The sequence below is a fragment of the Vidua chalybeata genome, chromosome 9, assembly GCF_026979565.1.
Source record: "Vidua chalybeata isolate OUT-0048 chromosome 9, bVidCha1 merged haplotype, whole genome shotgun sequence".
Taxonomy (NCBI): Eukaryota; Metazoa; Chordata; class Aves; order Passeriformes; family Viduidae; genus Vidua; species Vidua chalybeata.
This window is the reverse complement of record NC_071538.1, coordinates 1,809,679-1,827,184: the sequence shown is the minus strand read 5'-3', so window position 1 is coordinate 1,827,184 and position 17,506 is coordinate 1,809,679. Positions and strand designations below refer to the sequence as shown.

The window sequence follows — 17,506 nt, the reverse complement described above, 5'->3', positions numbered from 1 at the left end:
TTTTTGCGGTGTGAAGGTTACCCAGCAGAGCACACAGACTTTGACAGTTCTATTCTGTGCATGTTATGGGGGTTTTGAGAACCCCTCAGCTTCTTGAAATTCAGGTACAATTTCAAAGAAAACTAAAATGCAAAAGGGAAAAAAAAAAAACCCTGAAGTTTGCCTGATATTTGTGCAAATTGTCAGCTCAGTCATGTTCTTATGAACCTTTGCTGAACCTGACCATTTGTACCTCGAACTGCACAAGAAGAGAGTATTAAATGAGTCGAAAAAGAAAAAATTAAGTCCCCTGTGAAAATGAAGGCAACCAAAATAACTCACAAATCTGGGCTGAAGTCAGTCAATGACAAGACAAAACAATAGAAGTCTTCCTTTACTTCCTTAAATATTGAAATGTTTCACTTCAGCATTTTTGGGCTGAAGCAGTTTGCTTTATTGAACACTATTTAGTTTGACATTTTCTTTTTTATTTTCATTTTCAATAGACCTAAATTTAAAAGGAAAATGGTTGTGGTTTTTTACATTGACTTTTTTAAAAGATGGAATAGTCTCCAAGCAAACCAGAAGATTTTGTTACTGGTCAAGCAAAATGTTTTTGGTTGACCCAAAATGAATCGAGCTCTCCTCATTACATTAAGTCTTTCCTCTTAGTTCAGCTCCAAAACCAGAATCTTACACCACTAGAAGAAACCAACCATCCTTGTTTTCACTTTCCTGCTGCAGCAGTCAGGGATCTAATTTTGGTTGCTCCTGTTTCAATCTTTATTCCCCTCTCGATGTATTGCAGGCTGAGCTCTGTGATGTCAGAGTTTGCAGCCAGGGTGTGGTACAGATCTCTCTCCAACTATCTCGGATACCTCACCAAAGAGCTGCTAAGCCTCCCTGGCCAGCAGCCTGCTTGTCTGCAGGCTTTATAGATCCACTTCAAACCCTGCCAGTGACACCAACACTTGGAAATCCTCATTAGTTCGTGGGCCTGGTAAGCCTGTGGGTGTCAGCTGGTGTGTAGTCATGGCATTGTTAAAAAACTAAAGTAAACACTCTCTTCCGCAGAAAATGCTGGGGAAAAAAAAAAAAAAAAAAAAGCTTCTACACAAATATTGTGAAAGGCAGCAGCCAACTGATGGGGTAACTTTCCAATGCCATGGAAAGGAGTTACCCACTGAAGCCTTGGTGAGATCCAAGCACAGCAATCCTTTGAAAACCTCCTCACAGATCCAGCTTTGGCAAAGAGCAGTTCACTGAGAGCATCTCTAAACAGGTGGGGTTTTATATCTTCTTTTTGTGTGCTTGTTACAGAGACAAAGCATGGACATTTTGTGAACTTTATTGCAGGAAAGACACAATGTTTCATCTTAAAGACTTCCAAATTGTAGCAGGCGTTATCTGCAGGGTGGCCAAGGCTGCAGGTGGAGGCAGGAGCTGGGGGGGCACAGCCCCTGCAGACATGGGCAGAGTTTGCTCAGGGTGACACTGGAGGGCTGCACATACAGTTTGCTGGGCTGTCTCTGAGCAGTGCTGAGGATATCCTGGCTGACCTGGGCTCCCCTCACCTCTCCTTGTGGCTGCAGGGCAGTACCAGGCAGCTGAGGGATGGAGAGGTCCTAACCCTGCACATCTCTGCCTGGTGCAGCTTAAGTATTTGCAGGATGGGGAGGGGAAGCAAACTAGTGCATGTCCTGAGGTGCCTGCAGCTTGCTGGTCTCCAAATGGGTTCCTTGGTTCTTCTGCCTTGTATTTCTTCTTTGTATTTGTGTTGTAGATACCTCCAGAGACTCTGAGTGAGGTTGTAGATACCTCCAGAGACTCTGAACAAGGCTTCACAGAGAGTGTCTTGCTGCAAGGACACAGGAAAAGTGAGGGCTTGTTTTGCAAACAGGTGAGGTGTTGTCACACGTCCTCCTTTGGCACTGAACACATGGTGGGTGTCCCTTCAGCCACGTGTGCTGAAGGAGAGCCAAAGTAGCCTGCACTGACTGAGACACAAACAGCAGCACTTGTGGGGCTCTTTGTGGGAATGCAGCGGGATAGGAGCAGCAGCCCCCACCACTCTCTGAGGGTCAGCAGCGTTTCCCCTGCAGAAGGGAGCTGTCTAAGCCCAACGTGTTGTGTTGCAGAGCTGGGAGAGGTGAGAGGACAACATCCTGCTTGTGCAGCTGGAAGGAGAGACATGAACTGGCCAACACACACCGGGCTCGGCTGTCACGTCGGGGCTAACTGGCACATGACAGTAATAAAGTGATTTTCACATCATATAATACCCTGCTGCAAATACATCTTACAAGCACTGCTGGCTCTTGGGCTTGGCAGCCATCTGTCCTCCTGTCTTGCCTTGAAAACACAAGAATTTCCCACGTAGACTCGCTCTTTCAGAGGTGAAACTTCTTTTTTTTCACAGGCTTTTGCAGGAGCTGCATGGCTGACTGGCACCCAAAGTGATCCAGCTGTTGGTGCCAATGCGAATGCCCCTGGGGAGGGTGATGGGGCTGTGACAGCAGTGGGAAGAGCTGGGAATGGTGTGGGAAGCACCACAGTCACAGGAACAAGGCTGGCAGAGGTGTCAGGAGCTGGCCAGCACTCAGACTATAAATGATGCAGAAAGCAATGTCCAAAGTTGCAGGAGCAGCCTGAACCCTGAGTCTGTGGGTCCCCATCTCCTGTGGAACCTGCGTAGAGATCCACACACCTGAAATCTCCAAAACCTGCATCTCGCTCTCCCAGGGCTTTACTGACCTTGCCCATAAGATGTTTATTTTTAAAAATACTGGAATGGAGATTCTGTGTTTGCCTTCAGTCAATTCTCTCCATGTTTTACTGCCCTGACTCCTCTAGTCTGTGTCTTGCTTTCTTCTTCACCTCTATCCTCCACAGGCCCTGAAAACACATCACCCTGTATCTTTACAGCTGTGCTTTATATATTTAAAGACGATTATCATGTCCTCTCCCCCACACTTCTCTCGCATCCAGACTAAACAAGCACAGTTCATTCTCTGGAGCGTGTAACAACAATAAGTTTGTTTGATGAATACTCAATTTGTTTAGCACAGCGGTTCTAATCACTCAAGTTTTGCCAAGGATAACAAACCTTCGGCAAATTTCTCTTCAAATCTTTAGTTTTATCAACTGTTTTGACAGCTAGATTATCATTTTTACACAAAGGGTTAGAATGAAAGCAATTGCTTTCTAGTTTTTCTGTATAAAGATTTGAATTACGACTTTTACATTAGGCAATGCAATTAAATGCGTTCTAGAACTGTCATGAAATATTAAACTTGGGGTTATAAAAAGTATTCTTTTAATGATTCGTAGTATCTTTTAAAAGGAATTAGCTGCAAAAGTATTTCTTAAACTATATAAAGTATATATCAATAATTGCTCATTTCCACTCTTCAGCTCCAGTTGTGCCGGCCAAAATGGTAAGTTTATAATCTTCAGGATATTTCTGGTAGCAAGGAATTTTATTTTGTTTTACCAGCTTTTTTTAATGGCTCTTTTAATTAGCCATTTTAATAATCCTGTTTAGGTTTTCTTTTACACAAATATTTTAAGATGAGGAATTATTACACAATATGTTTGTCCGTATGGAAAATTTATCTTAAGTACTCCCAGTAAAGAAAGAAAGACTCAAAAAATGTCAGTAGGAATTTATTTTCTTAAACATTTATATTGCATGCTGACCTTCCTTCCAGTTCAGATTTCAGGTTTTGAAAGCTGAACTTATCTTAAGGTAAAAGCTCAAAAGTTGAAATGTGAAAGCACGGGGTTGGGTCCTGAAAAGCTGAGAAGTTTTCAGGCGCAGTTTCAAAGCAAACACATCACTGTAATGAGCAGTGTCCTGCAAAAACACCCAGCTCTGCACGGGATGCAGAGAGGAGCAGGTTCAGCCCTGCAATGCTGTGGAGTCCCTGTGGGACCATCTCCCCACAGTTTGGCTGCTGACAACCCAGAGTACCCTTGGGAAGTTTGCCTTTTCCCCAGAAAATGTGTACAGATCCACAAATCAGAAGATGTTGAAAACCTTTGGTTTTATCTTGTTTAAAAAACAGGGAGGTTTATGTCACTTTTTCCCACTCAGTAGCTCTTTAGATAAGTGGATTTTGGTTTTCCTCTATGAAATTCTTAAAAACCAAAAGTTTGCCTTGGTCCCAGAAATGACAGTGCTGATTTAATCCCACTTACCAGGCAGTTATAGGAACATAAACTGAGGAGAAGAAATAATGCTGTACTTTTAATTCAGTCTTCTGCTAAGAAAGCCTGTTCACCTCAGGCTTTGAAGCCCGAGACAGTCCAGCAGAAAATCAACAAAATAAATTTTCAAGGATCTCAAAAGTGATTTTGAAGGACAAATTAAATCCTGAGTTATTATCAAAACAAAAGACTTGCTCCTTGCTCACATAGTGCCATAGCTTATCTGGACATGGTGGTTCTTCCTAAGCCAGCCTGTGTTATGATCTGGTAAAGGATGGGGTAGTATTGATGTGGATACAGTTTGATAGATTTTTTTTTTCATTAGAAAAAGGGCTAAATTGATTTAGGAATTCTTGGCTCTGTTATTTTCAGGATGCTATTTCCCTAGGTTGCTTGAATTATATGCCAGAGTCCTTGGAAGCTCATGATAGAGTCTGAAATGCAAGCAGAAAGGAAACTCTCCTTTCCCTATGCAAGCCTTGCCCTGTCTCATATCAGGGCTTAGTTCTTTACTGGGAAAACGTTGCTTTGTGTGTTACTGTGGCAGCGTGCAGAGCAGTGCAAGAATGAAGTTTTAAATATACATCTAACTCAGGGAGGCCTTTGACAGAAGATCTGATTTGGCTCCTAAAAACCCCACAAGTTTTCAGTATGAAACCGATGCAAATTGATGTTATGCCCTGGTACAAATTGCTCCTGTCCTGGGTTGAAATGTCATCTGAGGTCTGACCCTGAGCTCTGACCTGGGCAGCCCAATTTGCCAGCCCATGATGACATTTCCACGTTGATTTGGGAACTGCACAAGAAAAGATGTTTTTGTGATCTGTTGGTGCTGGCTGCTTCTATTCACCAGACTCCAGGGCAATCAGGCCAAGGGAAAACGGATGCAGCAGTCATGGAGGTCTCCAGCTCTGCTCGTGAGAGAGCAGCTCTTGAAGCACAAAAAGATACAGGACTCAAATACAGCCCCAGATGTAAGAGGAAGGCTTGTGGGGATATCAGCCCAGGAGGTGGAAAAGGTTTCTATTTTCTCCTCATCTTGTCTCCTCCAGCCTGCGCTGGAGCAGCATTTGCCTGGAAAACACTTCATTCCTAGGTGGCAAATGTTCAATGCCCTGTTCCACTCACAGGACTTTAATCAGCCAGAGAACATGGCCAGCCTCTGTTTTCTGAGCCTGCTGTTGGTAAATGCTCCGTGAAATGACTTCACCGCCGCCGTAATTGTTCCTGGAGCAAGCTGGCCCAATGGCTGGCAATTAAACCTTGGGCTGATGGAAACTGTTAACAGGGATCGCTGCCTTGCCCATAGCGTCAGAGTTAACAACTCCAAACTCTTTTTACTTTTTCTATAAAACACGTGGGAGCTTTGTGCCTGGAATATCTGCAGCAATAAAGTGGATATGGTGCTTCGCTTTTGCTTGTAGTGCTACAACTTGCAAGAAGAAAGAACAACTGAGGTTCAAGATGAGATCTGGTGTTTGTACTGGGTGAACCACATTCAGTCAATATCTCTGGGTTTGCTACAGCCCATTACTGTGATTTAGACACCAGATTTAGATCTATGATTCTTGTATAGTCATCTCAACGAGAATTAGGTGCCTACACCTTGTTGTAAGCCAACCCTTGTAGGGCCGGCCAACACTGTTCCATTGTAAAATTCAAGCTGACACCTGGCTCTGCCATCTGGACTCCCTGGAGTTTGAGAGCGTTTCAGTCAAGGTTGGATTATGGTTCTCATTCAGATGTCTCCTGTGCTCAGTCAGGTTTCCCAGAGCAGGCATAATACTGTGTGAAGGGCTGCTGGGCATCCCTCTGCCCTGGGCTTACCCAGGAAGGGCTTCCTGCATGAGATAAGCACACTCTCCTTCTCCTCTGCTCGATCAGCATCTCTGCTTGGCACCCAGGCTAAGCTGCAGGTGAAATCCCATCACTGAAATCCCATCAGAAACCCTCAACGCCTGCCAGCTCAGGGAGTGCTCCCCTCGCAGCGGTGTTTATGGGACGCGTTAGTCACAGGAGCCAATGGAAGCAGATCGCGGAGTCCCGCACGCCCGTGGAGCCATGGATTTGCTCGGGGAGGCAGCAGCGCTCCGGAGCTTGACTAATCCCTCACAGACTGGAGCCGGGCAGGGATGTGGCGCTGCAAACATCCCCGTTTAGTGCCCATCAGGTGTTATTTAAGCCTCCAGGCCCCTGGGCTGCCGCAGCCAAGCCGGGGGCTCGTGCCTTCGTGCTCCCGTTGGTGGGGTGAACTCGTCCATGGGGCCTCTGGCAGGCTTGCAGCACCACAGGAGTTTAGGATAGGCAGGAAAATGCTTCTTTTCATGGATACTGGGGGACAATGCTTTAAGTTGTGGGGTCTTTTCAGTTTATACCTAAGGGTGAAAGCGGGTGCATGCACTCTTAGTGCACAATGGTCAAAGCAGATCTTAAAATACACCAGTATGGGCAATATAATATTTTTGCCTCATGGCCTCCCAGTGATTATAGAAAAAGAGGGAGAGTGACTTTTTAAATGGGCAGATTGTGATGGGACAAGAGAAAATGGTTTTAAACTAAAAGTGAGATTGAGTTTAGATCTTAGAAGTTCTTTCCTGTGAGGGTGGTGAAGTGCTGGCACAGGCTGCCCAGAGAGGCTGTGGCTGCCCCATCTCTGGAAATGTTCAGGTTGGACAGGGCTTGGAGCAGCCTGGTCTAGTGGAAGATGTCCCTGCCCATCACAGGGTTTGCGACTGGTTGAACTTTAAAGCCCCTTCCAGCCCAAGGCATCCAGGGATTCCCTGATTTCCTCACGATGTTGTCACTGTAACTTAGTAGACACGCTGGAGCACGATCTCACCTGCTCACAGCTACTTGACAACGAATCATAAATTGCGTGGGGGTACGTGTGATGTTCCTTGAAGTTTGTTTGCCTTTTTCGGGAGCGACTTCTCCTCTCCATTTCAGCCTCATTAGCCGGGACCCACTGAGCCCTGTTCGCTCACAGACTGGACTCGATAAGCTCAGAAATCTTTTCCAAACTAATTGACTCTGTGATCCTTTACGGCACTAGGTTCCCAGGAGCCGCGGGGACGGGCCCGCTGGAGCAGCTTTTCCCGGAGCACGGGCGAGCTCCATCCCCTCTGGCTCTCTTCCCCCCTCAGGCCGCCATCTTGCCCCGCCCGCCCCGCCGCCGCGGCGGCGCGAGGCCCCCGGCCGCGCTGTCCGCGGCGTTCGCCTGCGGCGGCGGCGCGGCGGAGCCGGGGCAGCCGCGGGGCCTGCGCGGCGGGAGGAGGAGGAGGAGGGAGCGCCATGGCCGAGGCCTGGGCCGGCTTCTCGCAGGAGGAGCTGCGGCGGCTGCGGGGGCAGCGCCCAGGTACGGACCGGACCGCGCCGGGAGCGCACGGGGAGTGGGGGACAGTGGGGCCCGGAGCGGCGCGGAGGAAGAGCCTGGGCCTCGGCACCCCGTTAGCCCCCGCAGCTGCACCTGCCTCCCATCGCCCCTCAGCGCCCCATCTCCGCAGCCCCTTCACCACACCTCTGTGCTTCCCCTCGGCTCCTCCAGCCGCATTTCTATCCTTCCCTTCAGCCCCTCCAGCCGCATCTCTGTCCCTCCTCTCAGCCGCTCCATTTGCATCCCAATCCCTCCCCTCAGCCTGTCCATCCACACCTCTATCCCTTCTCTCAGCCTGTCCATCCAAACCTCTAACCCTTCCCTCAGCCCCTCCATGCACACTTTATCCCTTCCCTCAGCTTGTCCATCCACACTTTATCCCTTCCCTCAACCCCTCCATCCACACCTCTAACCCTTCCCTCAGCCCCTCCATCCACACCTCTATCCCTTCCCTCAGCCCCTCCATGCACACTTTATCCCTTCCCTCAGCCCCTCCATGCACACTTTATCCCTTCCCCCAGCCCCTGCGGAGCTCTGTCCATCCCCTCGGCTCAGCCGCTCCATCCCCGCAGCAAACGCCTGCGCTGTCCCCGCAGCCCCTCGCTTGCCCCGGGCTGGTCCCTCCCATCCAGCCCCATCTCTCCCTGCTCTCCTCATGCAGCCCCTCTCTCTACCTGCAGCTTCTCCGACAAAAATCCCAAAAATCCCAGACTCTGCAGCCCCTTGTCCTGCACCCAGATCTCTGCCCAATGCCCCCCTCACACTGCCAGGCTCCTCTCTGCCCGCGTGTCACCTCGTTCTTCTCCGTTCTTCACTTTATAGCCTCAGTTTCCCCACCAGGCAGACAGGGACCCTTCCTTGGCCCTGGATCTGCCTCGTCATGGTTATCCCAAGAGTCACCTCACTCCCACCTATGGTTTATCTTCTAGGCCTGCAGTCCAGGCCTCTTATTCCTCCCTCTCCTCACTTAGGGATACCGGTATCATTGCAAATTCCTGAATCTTAGGCTAACAAAACATTCCCAGCTTCCTGAGGTTTCCCCCACATTGCCTTCCTGTGACACCCTGCCTTGTGCTTTCCTTATTTTGGTTTTTGCTTGCCCAGAACAGCTCTGGCAGAGTCTGCCTTTGATACTGAGATTTGTTTTTAATCCTGTTTCTCCACCAACAGATTTGTACGAGCCCTCGCCACCGCAGCAGCAGCCTCGCCCCCAGGCTGTGCCCAAGACTAGGAAGCAATTGCAAAGGGAAAAAGCCCTCCAGCAGCAAAGCCAGAGGCTGGGGCTGCAGGGAGGAGCAGCCTCTGTCACTCCAGAGCAGCTGCTTTCTGCTCCACAAGCCAAACCTTGTCACCCCCAGCAGCCCAGGCCAGCACCTGGGGATCAGAGGCAAAGGGACAGCCAAGAGCAGCAGGAGGGAGTGACGCCGGCAGAGTCTTGTAATGGCAGGGACAGTGCCCAGCCCCGCCCTGCAAAGCCCAGCAGCCAAGTGGAGAGAAAGAAAGTGGAATTGTTAGTAAGTCAGTAAAATCAAGGGGTGGGGTTTGTTATTCTGTATTGATTCATTCTTTGGTTGTGAAGTCAGCTTTTGTGTGTCTGATAGGAAGCTCTGCGAGACCAAATAATTCCTTTTTCTACAAGGCAGCAGCTGTGTGGAGAAGCACCGGTGGCTTCTCTCAAATTCTAAACTCAGAAGGATCCAGGGGGTTCTGTTTTGCAGAGAGGGGCCTTGAGAGGCTGTGGCTGCTGGTTGTGCTGCCTGTGATTTCCCTGCCCAGCTCGGGGCTGGGATCACCTGCCTGCACTCACTGCACCAGGGTAGCAGCACTCTGAGAGCTCAGATTCCTCCTGTGGGTGCAGCTCACCAGTAGGACTGGCTGTTCATCTCATTTTTGTGGTGGGAAAAACACAGACACTGCTTGTCTGGGGAGAAAACAGCTGGAGCTTTGCTGAGAATTTTTTCACACTGGTGAAAGCAAATGACATTTAGCTGCAACAGTCACCTCCTGAATCTGCTGGATTCTTCTCAGACTTGAATTTAAATCTTGCTAGAAATACTTCTGTATGTGAGGTCTTAGGAATAGGGTGATGAGGACAAATCTGAAGAGACGTGCAGCTGAGTTATTCGGGTATTTTTAAGTTCAGGCTCCTTGAGTGAGGGCATGAAGAACATACTGGGGTGGAAAGCAGCAAACAGTTCTTTGTTTCTCCTAAATCCTGATACAGGTTGTGCCCCCTCACTGAGACCTGGCCTTCATCCTTTGGGATGGTTGTATCTCTTAGGAGATGTGGCCTAGGAAATGGAATCTGTATCAGTCTTTCACTGGTGGCAAAAACAAATTCTTGTTCTTACTTGCTGCTTGTTTTCATTATAACTCATTCCAACTTTTCATTTGTATCCATTTAATTATTTGGGAGCTGTACTGTAAAGCAGACCTGTGAAAGAATCTGTTTTGTGGAAAAAAGCATTTCCAAAAAAGAGGCTGTGCTGGCAGACTGAACAGATGGTGACAGCAGCCAGTAAGAAACTTGAAACTGCTTCTACCTGATAGGGAAGCACATCCTTTACATGAAAAATTCTGAAAAAGTGCTCCATGCAGCTTATTTGGTTATGCAGGTCTTAGTTCTGATCAGCAGATTTCATCTGGAAATGTTTTATTGGTCTGAATGGCTTCTTGCAGATGATTCTTCTTTCCTCAGAACCAAAACCTGTTTATTGTTCCTTTGACTTTTTTAAGAGTTTGCTCTAGAATATATGACGGTGAATATTTGTGTTACAACATGGGCAGCAGGGAGAGAAATGAACTTTCTATTCATTTTGATGTTCTTGTCAATGAGCAGGCAGGAAAAATCCCGATGGGAAATCCTCCAGCAGGAGCAGCGGCTGATAGAAGAGAAGAATAAACGCAAGAAGGCACTCCTGGCCAGAGCCATTGCTGAGAGGTGGGGCTGAGCCTGGGCAAGGGCTGACTCTTCATCTGCAACCACTTTCATATCTTGAATTGAATTTCACTTTTTCCTCTTCTCTGTGCTCTGTGAGCAGCTGTGATGGACGTTTCCCTTGGATGACAAGTGCTGGCTAAGAAGTTGTGACTAAGCTTTTCACACGTCCCAAGCTGCAGCTCTGTGCACAGATGATCACACAACTGGAGGATTAGCTGAAGTCCTTAAATTTATTAGTGAGGTCATGTTTGGAAGTTGGGGTGCTCAGATGCTTCTCAGGGTTCTGGTCCTGATTTGGTTTTTGCTGGATGTAAGGGAAGTTTATTTGATTCATAACCTGTGAGAAGAAGCTATTTCTGTTTGGACTTTTGGCTCATTAGTGTGTGAAAATGTTGAAAAGTGAGGATGACCAGCTTTAAGGAGGTACTGTTTTACCACTGAGTGACTAGAAATTATAAAATTGCACATATTCTCACAGTTGTTAGCTCTTACTCTTCAGGGCAAGAGCTTTATTGGCACCCAGGTAGTTTAAGACTCCAGGGAAGGCAAAGCTTATAGGGAAGGAGGTTAGAACATCTGATAACACTGGATCAGGCACAGTGATCAGTTTTCAGGCTTGCAGTGCTCTCCCAGGCATGTGTTACGTTCTGCCCATCAGAGCCCTTGGGTAGCACAGGTGAACACAGCCTGTACTGTGCTAAAGTCCTGAAAATTTCATTTTCCTTTGCCAGGCAGAGATAAAGCACAAGCACCTTTATTCTGAGTCACTGTAGGACATCAAACATGGGTGTGGCCACCAGGTTTGGTTCTTCCTTCTGGAAATGAAGCCTGAGGAGAGACAAGACACAAAAGGTGACAGCTAGGGAGTTACTTCTGTCACTCAAAGGCCTTCCTCAGGCTCCCAGCAATACCACAGGATGTCTGTTTCCCTCCACCTGCATCACCTGGTCAATTGAGAGATGCTGGCACTGCCTGCACACCTAGTCTTGCTTTCAGGGACTTGCCTAGGGTGTACAGCAATGGCTGAGAGGCATCATTTTGCTGGTGGTGGTGAATGATGGCAAAGTGACGTGGTGTAAAAGCTTGTGGAAAGTCACTTGGCTTGCTTGGGAGTGAAATCCATCAAAGCTTGTTGCCCTTAGTGACATTTCGTTTTCAGGACTTAGGAATGAATGGCCTAGTTGAAAAAGGTTGCATAAGGCTTGATTGAAATCCTTTGTGTTTAATGTAAAACTTTCCATTCACTTCATTGGGATTTGGCTGGGCCTTTTGGGAATAATTTTACAAAATGGAAATCAAGCTTAGGTTAGGTGACTTTTTGGCCCCTACTAACTGGGCTCCTTTGAAAGGGGATATTTGCAGAACTAAAAACCCTTCCCCCTCTCACTTCCCCCCAAGCCATTTCCTGTTTCCTTACACTGAGAACTACTTAGATACAGCAGCTTCTTGTGTGTTTCCACAGTGAAGAAACACAATCCATTTTAGGCACTTTGATTATAGTCATTACATAATTTTGCCGTGGTCCTTTAATAGCAGACATTTTAGATCCCTGTGGATGCTAAAAAAGATCAAAAGCCCTACACCATAAAGGAGAAACTTTCTGAACAGGTCCTAAAGAGGTCAGTTGCTCTGCAAGGGAAATGGGGCCCAGTATGTCAAGAAGAGAGGCTTGAAAAGGAAATTAAAACAACAACAAAAAAAATCATCTTCCTTTTGCAGATCCAAAAGAACTCAAGCTGAAACAGTGAAACTGAAGAGGATTCAGAAGGAGCTGCAGGCTCTGGATGACATGGTGTCTGCTGACATCGGGATCCTGAGGAACCGCATCGACCAGGCCAGCCTGGACTACTCCTATGCCCGGTAAGTGGCACCCAGGGAGGGGGAAACAGGGAGCAGCCCTGCCTGAGGGGAGGGGAAAATGCTGTTTCCTCTCACTGAAACACTAATGAAGTCCTGTCACTGTAATAACGTGTAGCTGAAGCGGTCACAGTCTGGGGGGCTTTCAGATCTGGAAGTAAAAGTATGCTTTTTATTTCCTAATTTTTCCCTTGGAATCTGGGAGCTGAAGCAGGTTTTCTGACTGGAGACTGCTGTCATAAGACACAGGTCCTGCTTTAAGTGTGCAGCTGTCCGTAAGCCCTGCTTTATTGTTTCAAGGTTGTTTATTTCTTCTCAAGGGGAAAGAGGTTTTTCTTGAAAAGTCCTGAAATGAAAATCCTGTTCAGGGAAATTTGCTTGTTCATGGCAGCCCTGGTCCTCCTGGAATCAATGGGACCAATTAAGCTTAAAACGCATAATCCTGCCGAAGCATTTTTGCAACTAGGACCAAAAATTGAAGGAAGAGAGAAGCTTTTAACCCTTCACAACGTGCCTTTAATCACTTCTGGGTGTGATGAGTTCCTTAAAGGCAAGAAATTAATGGGAACACCCCATTAGCTGTGGGTAAACCACAACATCAGTAGATAAACAGCAGCATGTTTGTGCAGCCGGTTCATAAAGCAGAAATGTTCACTCGCGGTTTTTGGTTCACCATTCAACATGTTAAATGCTCATTTCTCCTTCTGACTTCTGCCATACCATGACCACAGGCCAATAAAGCTGGTAATTAGTCTTGAAAAAAATAGCAGTGGTAGCTAAAAAAATTAAGATCTCTTTGGTGTAATTATCATTTGAAATGTCTAAGATTAACTGTAGTTAGTGTAGCTGATAGCATGTGAACTCAGAATTTGGTGTCCTCAAGAGGAAAAAACATTTCAGTGGATTTTAGGTTTCATCTGGTTTCTAAAAACATTAAATGCTCCTGAAATCTTCTTACCCAAGTTTTTTAATAATGTATCTATTTGAAATGCTTACTGGCTAAAGAGCACAAGCAGCTCTTGACATTAGGAAAGCAGTTTTTAATGACCATGGCAAAAGGTGATGCTAGTAGGACAAGTAGGTAAACTTCACCAAAATCTTAATGACTTTCATTAGTTTAGTAGTTATTTTCTTGAGGGAGGGATTTGGCAATGTGAGGTAGATACTTCCAGTGTCGTAGTTCTTATGAGCCAAAGCAAATTTACTTCTAAGTGGAGCCTTTTCAAGCGATTTCTTATTATTTGCCTTTTGTTCTAGGGCTAAAACACAAAGCATTTCACTGTGTTAAAAAGTGCAATATTAAATAGCCCTGAGCACATACCTAGTTAGCAACATTTGACAATTGCTGTGGAATAGAATTTTTGTAAATACAGTGTGACTAATAGAAGGTAATTCAGCCCAAAGGTTTCGCTGTGCAGATGTTTCCAGCGTAGCACTGGTTTTGCCACTTCAGATATCTGACCCAGAGAAATCTTGACTTTCTTGAGGGGGAAACATAAGTGGACATCTTCTGCCCACTGCAGACATAGCCTTTACAGCTGGGTAAAAGTCATGTGGTTATTATATAAAAGAAGATATTTGGGAAGGCTTTTCTATGTCTTATTTCCTTCTGTTTCACTAAGCAAAGGACCTCTTCTATCTTTCTGTTGCTTTGTTTAAGCAGCTACTGGAATCTGGTTTTATAGAAGAGCTGGATTCTTTATTCAACCACCTTACTAATACTAGTTTTATGAGTGCTCTGTAGTCAGGCTGCAAAAGCCCTTGTGTGTTCACTTTCCTGATGGGCAAGATTGCATCTATCTTTTAATTAGAAATAATACACGGGTTCACTGATGTAGTGAAAGATGCATCATTAATGTGGTCACCAGCCATTAAAATGCTAGATATTTTCTGTCTGTTAACTCAATAAATACTTCAAATATCCCCTTTTTGCTGTATTTGTCATGACAGGAAGTGCAAATTGGCAGGAGGTGAGTGTCGGGACGGATGCTTGCAATAAAATTCTACATCTGTGTTGATGTCACGTGCTGTGTCAGTCTGTGCTGCCCCTGATTTTCTGAACGTGGATATGGGTGGCCAGAAAAGCACATGATCCAAATGTCAACGTGCTCCATCAAGCATCTGTATCTGGAAGGGGGGGTGGTTGGGTTAGAAAAACACCCAACTGCTTTGTGGTGTTTCAGTTCACTGAGTGGGTGTTCATTAGAAGTGTGAAAACACTGCCATTTCTGATGGGTTCTTTCTGCTGCCAGTGATGCATCTCTTCAAACAGGCAGTAAAAATGGGTGTTTGAGATGCAATCTGAGCAAGTTAACTCTTGGAATACACCACAGCAGAGCCCTCAGTGTCCAGAGAAGTTTCGATCAATTCACTCTTATTTTCTTCCCTCTTGCTAATGTGGCAGCATGTCACGAACAGCTAGCACAATGCATTGCAGAGCACGTTGCATTCCAGGGCTTCTTAAAGTACCTGTTCCTGTGTTAGTGTGAGGTGCTGTGAGAATTAACCCTCCAGAAATGCTGATGGTTTTGCAGGAAGCGCTACGACAAGGCCGAGTCCGAGTACGTGGCAGCCAAGCTGGACCTGCAGCACAAGACAGAGATCAAGGAGCACCTCACGGAGCACCTGTGCACCATCATCCAGCAGAACGAGCTCCGCAAGGCCAGGAAGCTGGAGGAGTTAATGCAGCAGCTGGACGTGGAGGCAGATGAGGAAAATCTGGAGCTCGAGATCGAGGTGGAACAGATGCTGCAGCAACAGGAGGCAGAAGCAGGGAGACAATCCAGCCAGGCACACAGCCATGCTGGGACAGCCCAGGAGAACCCTGCTGGTGGTGTGGGGCAGGAGAGCCAGCAGGCTGACCATGCTGCTTCTCCTGCAGTTTCTGAACAGTCTCAAAACTCCAGGACCAAATCCCTCTCCAACATGGACAGCCAAACTCAGGCAGTAAATGTAACTTCAGGAAGCTCCCCAGCTTGTTCTGCCACATGACTGCTGGATGCAGATAAGCCAGTGGTTATAGATGAGGTACACTCTCCAGGCTTGTGGCTGTGTGTTGTATCTGGGCTTCAGCAGTGCCAGTAATATGCACTTCATTTCTCTTTTCCTTTTTACTGTTTTCAAACTTTAAAGGCTCTTTTCTTTCCACAAGACACATTTAGCATTCATCATCTATCATCATTCTGGTGTACGTTCATGTTCTACTGCCCAGCTCTTCATGGGTTTTTGTACCTTCCTGAAACAGGTCACTTGGAAGTGAACAGTAGGGTTTGTCCAAAGATTTTGAGCTTTTTGATACCCACAGACGCCTGTTCTGAGCAGTGTGCAAGAGAAAGATACCTACAGGAGAAAAACCTGCGTCTGCTTCGGAACACATTCTGACAACTGCAATAGGATGTTTTTCTTCCTTTGTATCCATAAGGGATTAGTTTCCAGCAGTTTCTCCTGCTGTTAAACCCAAGTGCTTACATTAATTGCCTTCATAGGGGTTACTCTTTCCTGATTTAAGGGAAATTTGCATATTGAGGCAAACTGCAAAGTCAGTTGTAATACCTCGTATTTATCACTTCTTTTCAGACAATGCTGAATCATGAAGCTGTACATTGATAACACTATTAGCTATGAAATCACAGCTGCTAGAGCTTAACAAAAATGATGGTTACAGTTTAAGACATAGCAGAATGTAGAAGTAGAAACACAGAGTGTGTAACACTTAAAGCTGTTCCATTACAGAGACTTTTCCCTGTTGTAGTTGCCTCAAAGTGCCAATAATTAGCCATAATTAGCCAATAATTCATTTTGTAATGAATAATCCCCACAGTATATTGGAAATAAGCCTATTTTTGTAGAACATTTAATGCATTTTCTTGCCTGAAGAGCAGGTTAGTACCCCAAAGAAGTTCAGCTGATTTGCTCTCTTGCTGTTGGAAGGCTTTAAAAAGCTATTCCAGGTGGAGAAAGCCTCAGGAATTAAAAAGAGAACATAGGAAAATCTCCCATAGACTGATTGCAGCTGCAAACTCTGCACTGACAGTTAACCTCTTGGTACCAGGGAAGTGTGGGAATGGTTCCTGGAATACCTGAACTGGACGTGTTGGGTGTGAGTTTATGAATGAGTTGCTGAATGACGCCACCGAGTCTATAAATGGGACAGTGATTGTCTCTGTGGCTTGAACAGTGGAAAAACATGTCACTACATTTCAGTTTTATTCTATTAATAAATCAGTGCATCTTGTACGCAGCGTGTTTACTTTCAGTTGTGATATCTGAGACTAATACAGGGATCCAAGCCTGTTTTTCCACAGGAGATGATAAATGGTAGAATCAGATACGTCCTTTGGCAACTTCCCGTTGGGTGAAAATAAAACCTCAAAAAAGGCTGTTCCAAAGTATGGAAATGCATGAAGTAAAGACATGGTAGGATACATCTTGGCAGGAATCTTTTCAACTAACTGGCTCAGGGCAACAGTGAAAAATCTCTCCTAGTGCCTTCCTTACAGGGGAGAAAGTGGGATAAATATGCCTCCTAGGGCAGCCACTCATAATTTGGGCTAATTGGAGTTAGAATCTAACTCCAAAGTAGTATTAGAAATACCTGTGAAGCATTGTCCTGTTGTTGCTGGTACACTGCATTCCCTGTTATTTTGCTGGAAAACCTGACCTAAAAGCAGAAGATTTGATAGTATTGTGAGAAAATTGTGACTGACTTCCTTTGCTGTGTCTGCTGTCGCAAGACACCTTGTAGCGACCTGCTGATGTTTTTCAGAATGGGATACCAGTAAGTGCAGCAATAATTTAATTGTGCCATTCTCATTTCCATCCTCTGCAGCTGTCCCCAGTTGTTCCTCAAGAGATTCAAAGGCCTAGAAAGTAGGTCTGTTCCTCATTACAGTTGTGTTCAGCCTGTCAGGGACACACAGAAGAGCTTCTGACAGAAGAGTTGAATTTGCAAATGGTATTTACAGAAATCACACAGACACCATTTTGCATATAATTTATGGTTCTCTGGTAGGCTTGTCACAGGTAGGATTATTCTTTGAACTCTGAAAGTGGTGTTCCAAAAAAATTCCAAGTCCAAAGATTGACAACAGCTTAAGATTATGAGTTTCCTGAAAGGGAATATGTTAATATGCAACAAAACTGTTTAA

General features: G+C 46.0%; 1 protein-coding gene and 1 long non-coding RNA gene across 2 annotated transcripts; both read left to right on the top strand.

The window, feature by feature from the left end:
* Window positions 1–494: 494 nt before the first annotated feature.
* LOC128792279 (uncharacterized) lies at window positions 495–2,774 on the top strand. The gene is made up of 5 exons (XR_008432354.1): window positions 495–979; window positions 1,054–1,261; window positions 1,763–1,879; window positions 2,118–2,230; window positions 2,399–2,774. It is a non-coding gene; the product is annotated as an uncharacterized LOC128792279 (long non-coding RNA).
* A 4,685-nt stretch (window positions 2,775–7,459) lies between these two features.
* GORAB (golgin, RAB6 interacting) lies at window positions 7,460–16,595 on the top strand. Its single transcript, XM_053950548.1, has 5 exons — window positions 7,460–7,543; window positions 8,732–9,071; window positions 10,401–10,502; window positions 12,222–12,362; window positions 14,894–16,595. The coding sequence occupies exons 1-5, from the start codon at window positions 7,480–7,482 to the stop codon at window positions 15,348–15,350; spliced, it is 1,104 nt and encodes a 367-aa protein (XP_053806523.1). The 5' UTR covers window positions 7,460–7,479; the 3' UTR covers window positions 15,351–16,595.
* The last annotated feature ends 911 nt before the right edge of the window (window positions 16,596–17,506 follow it).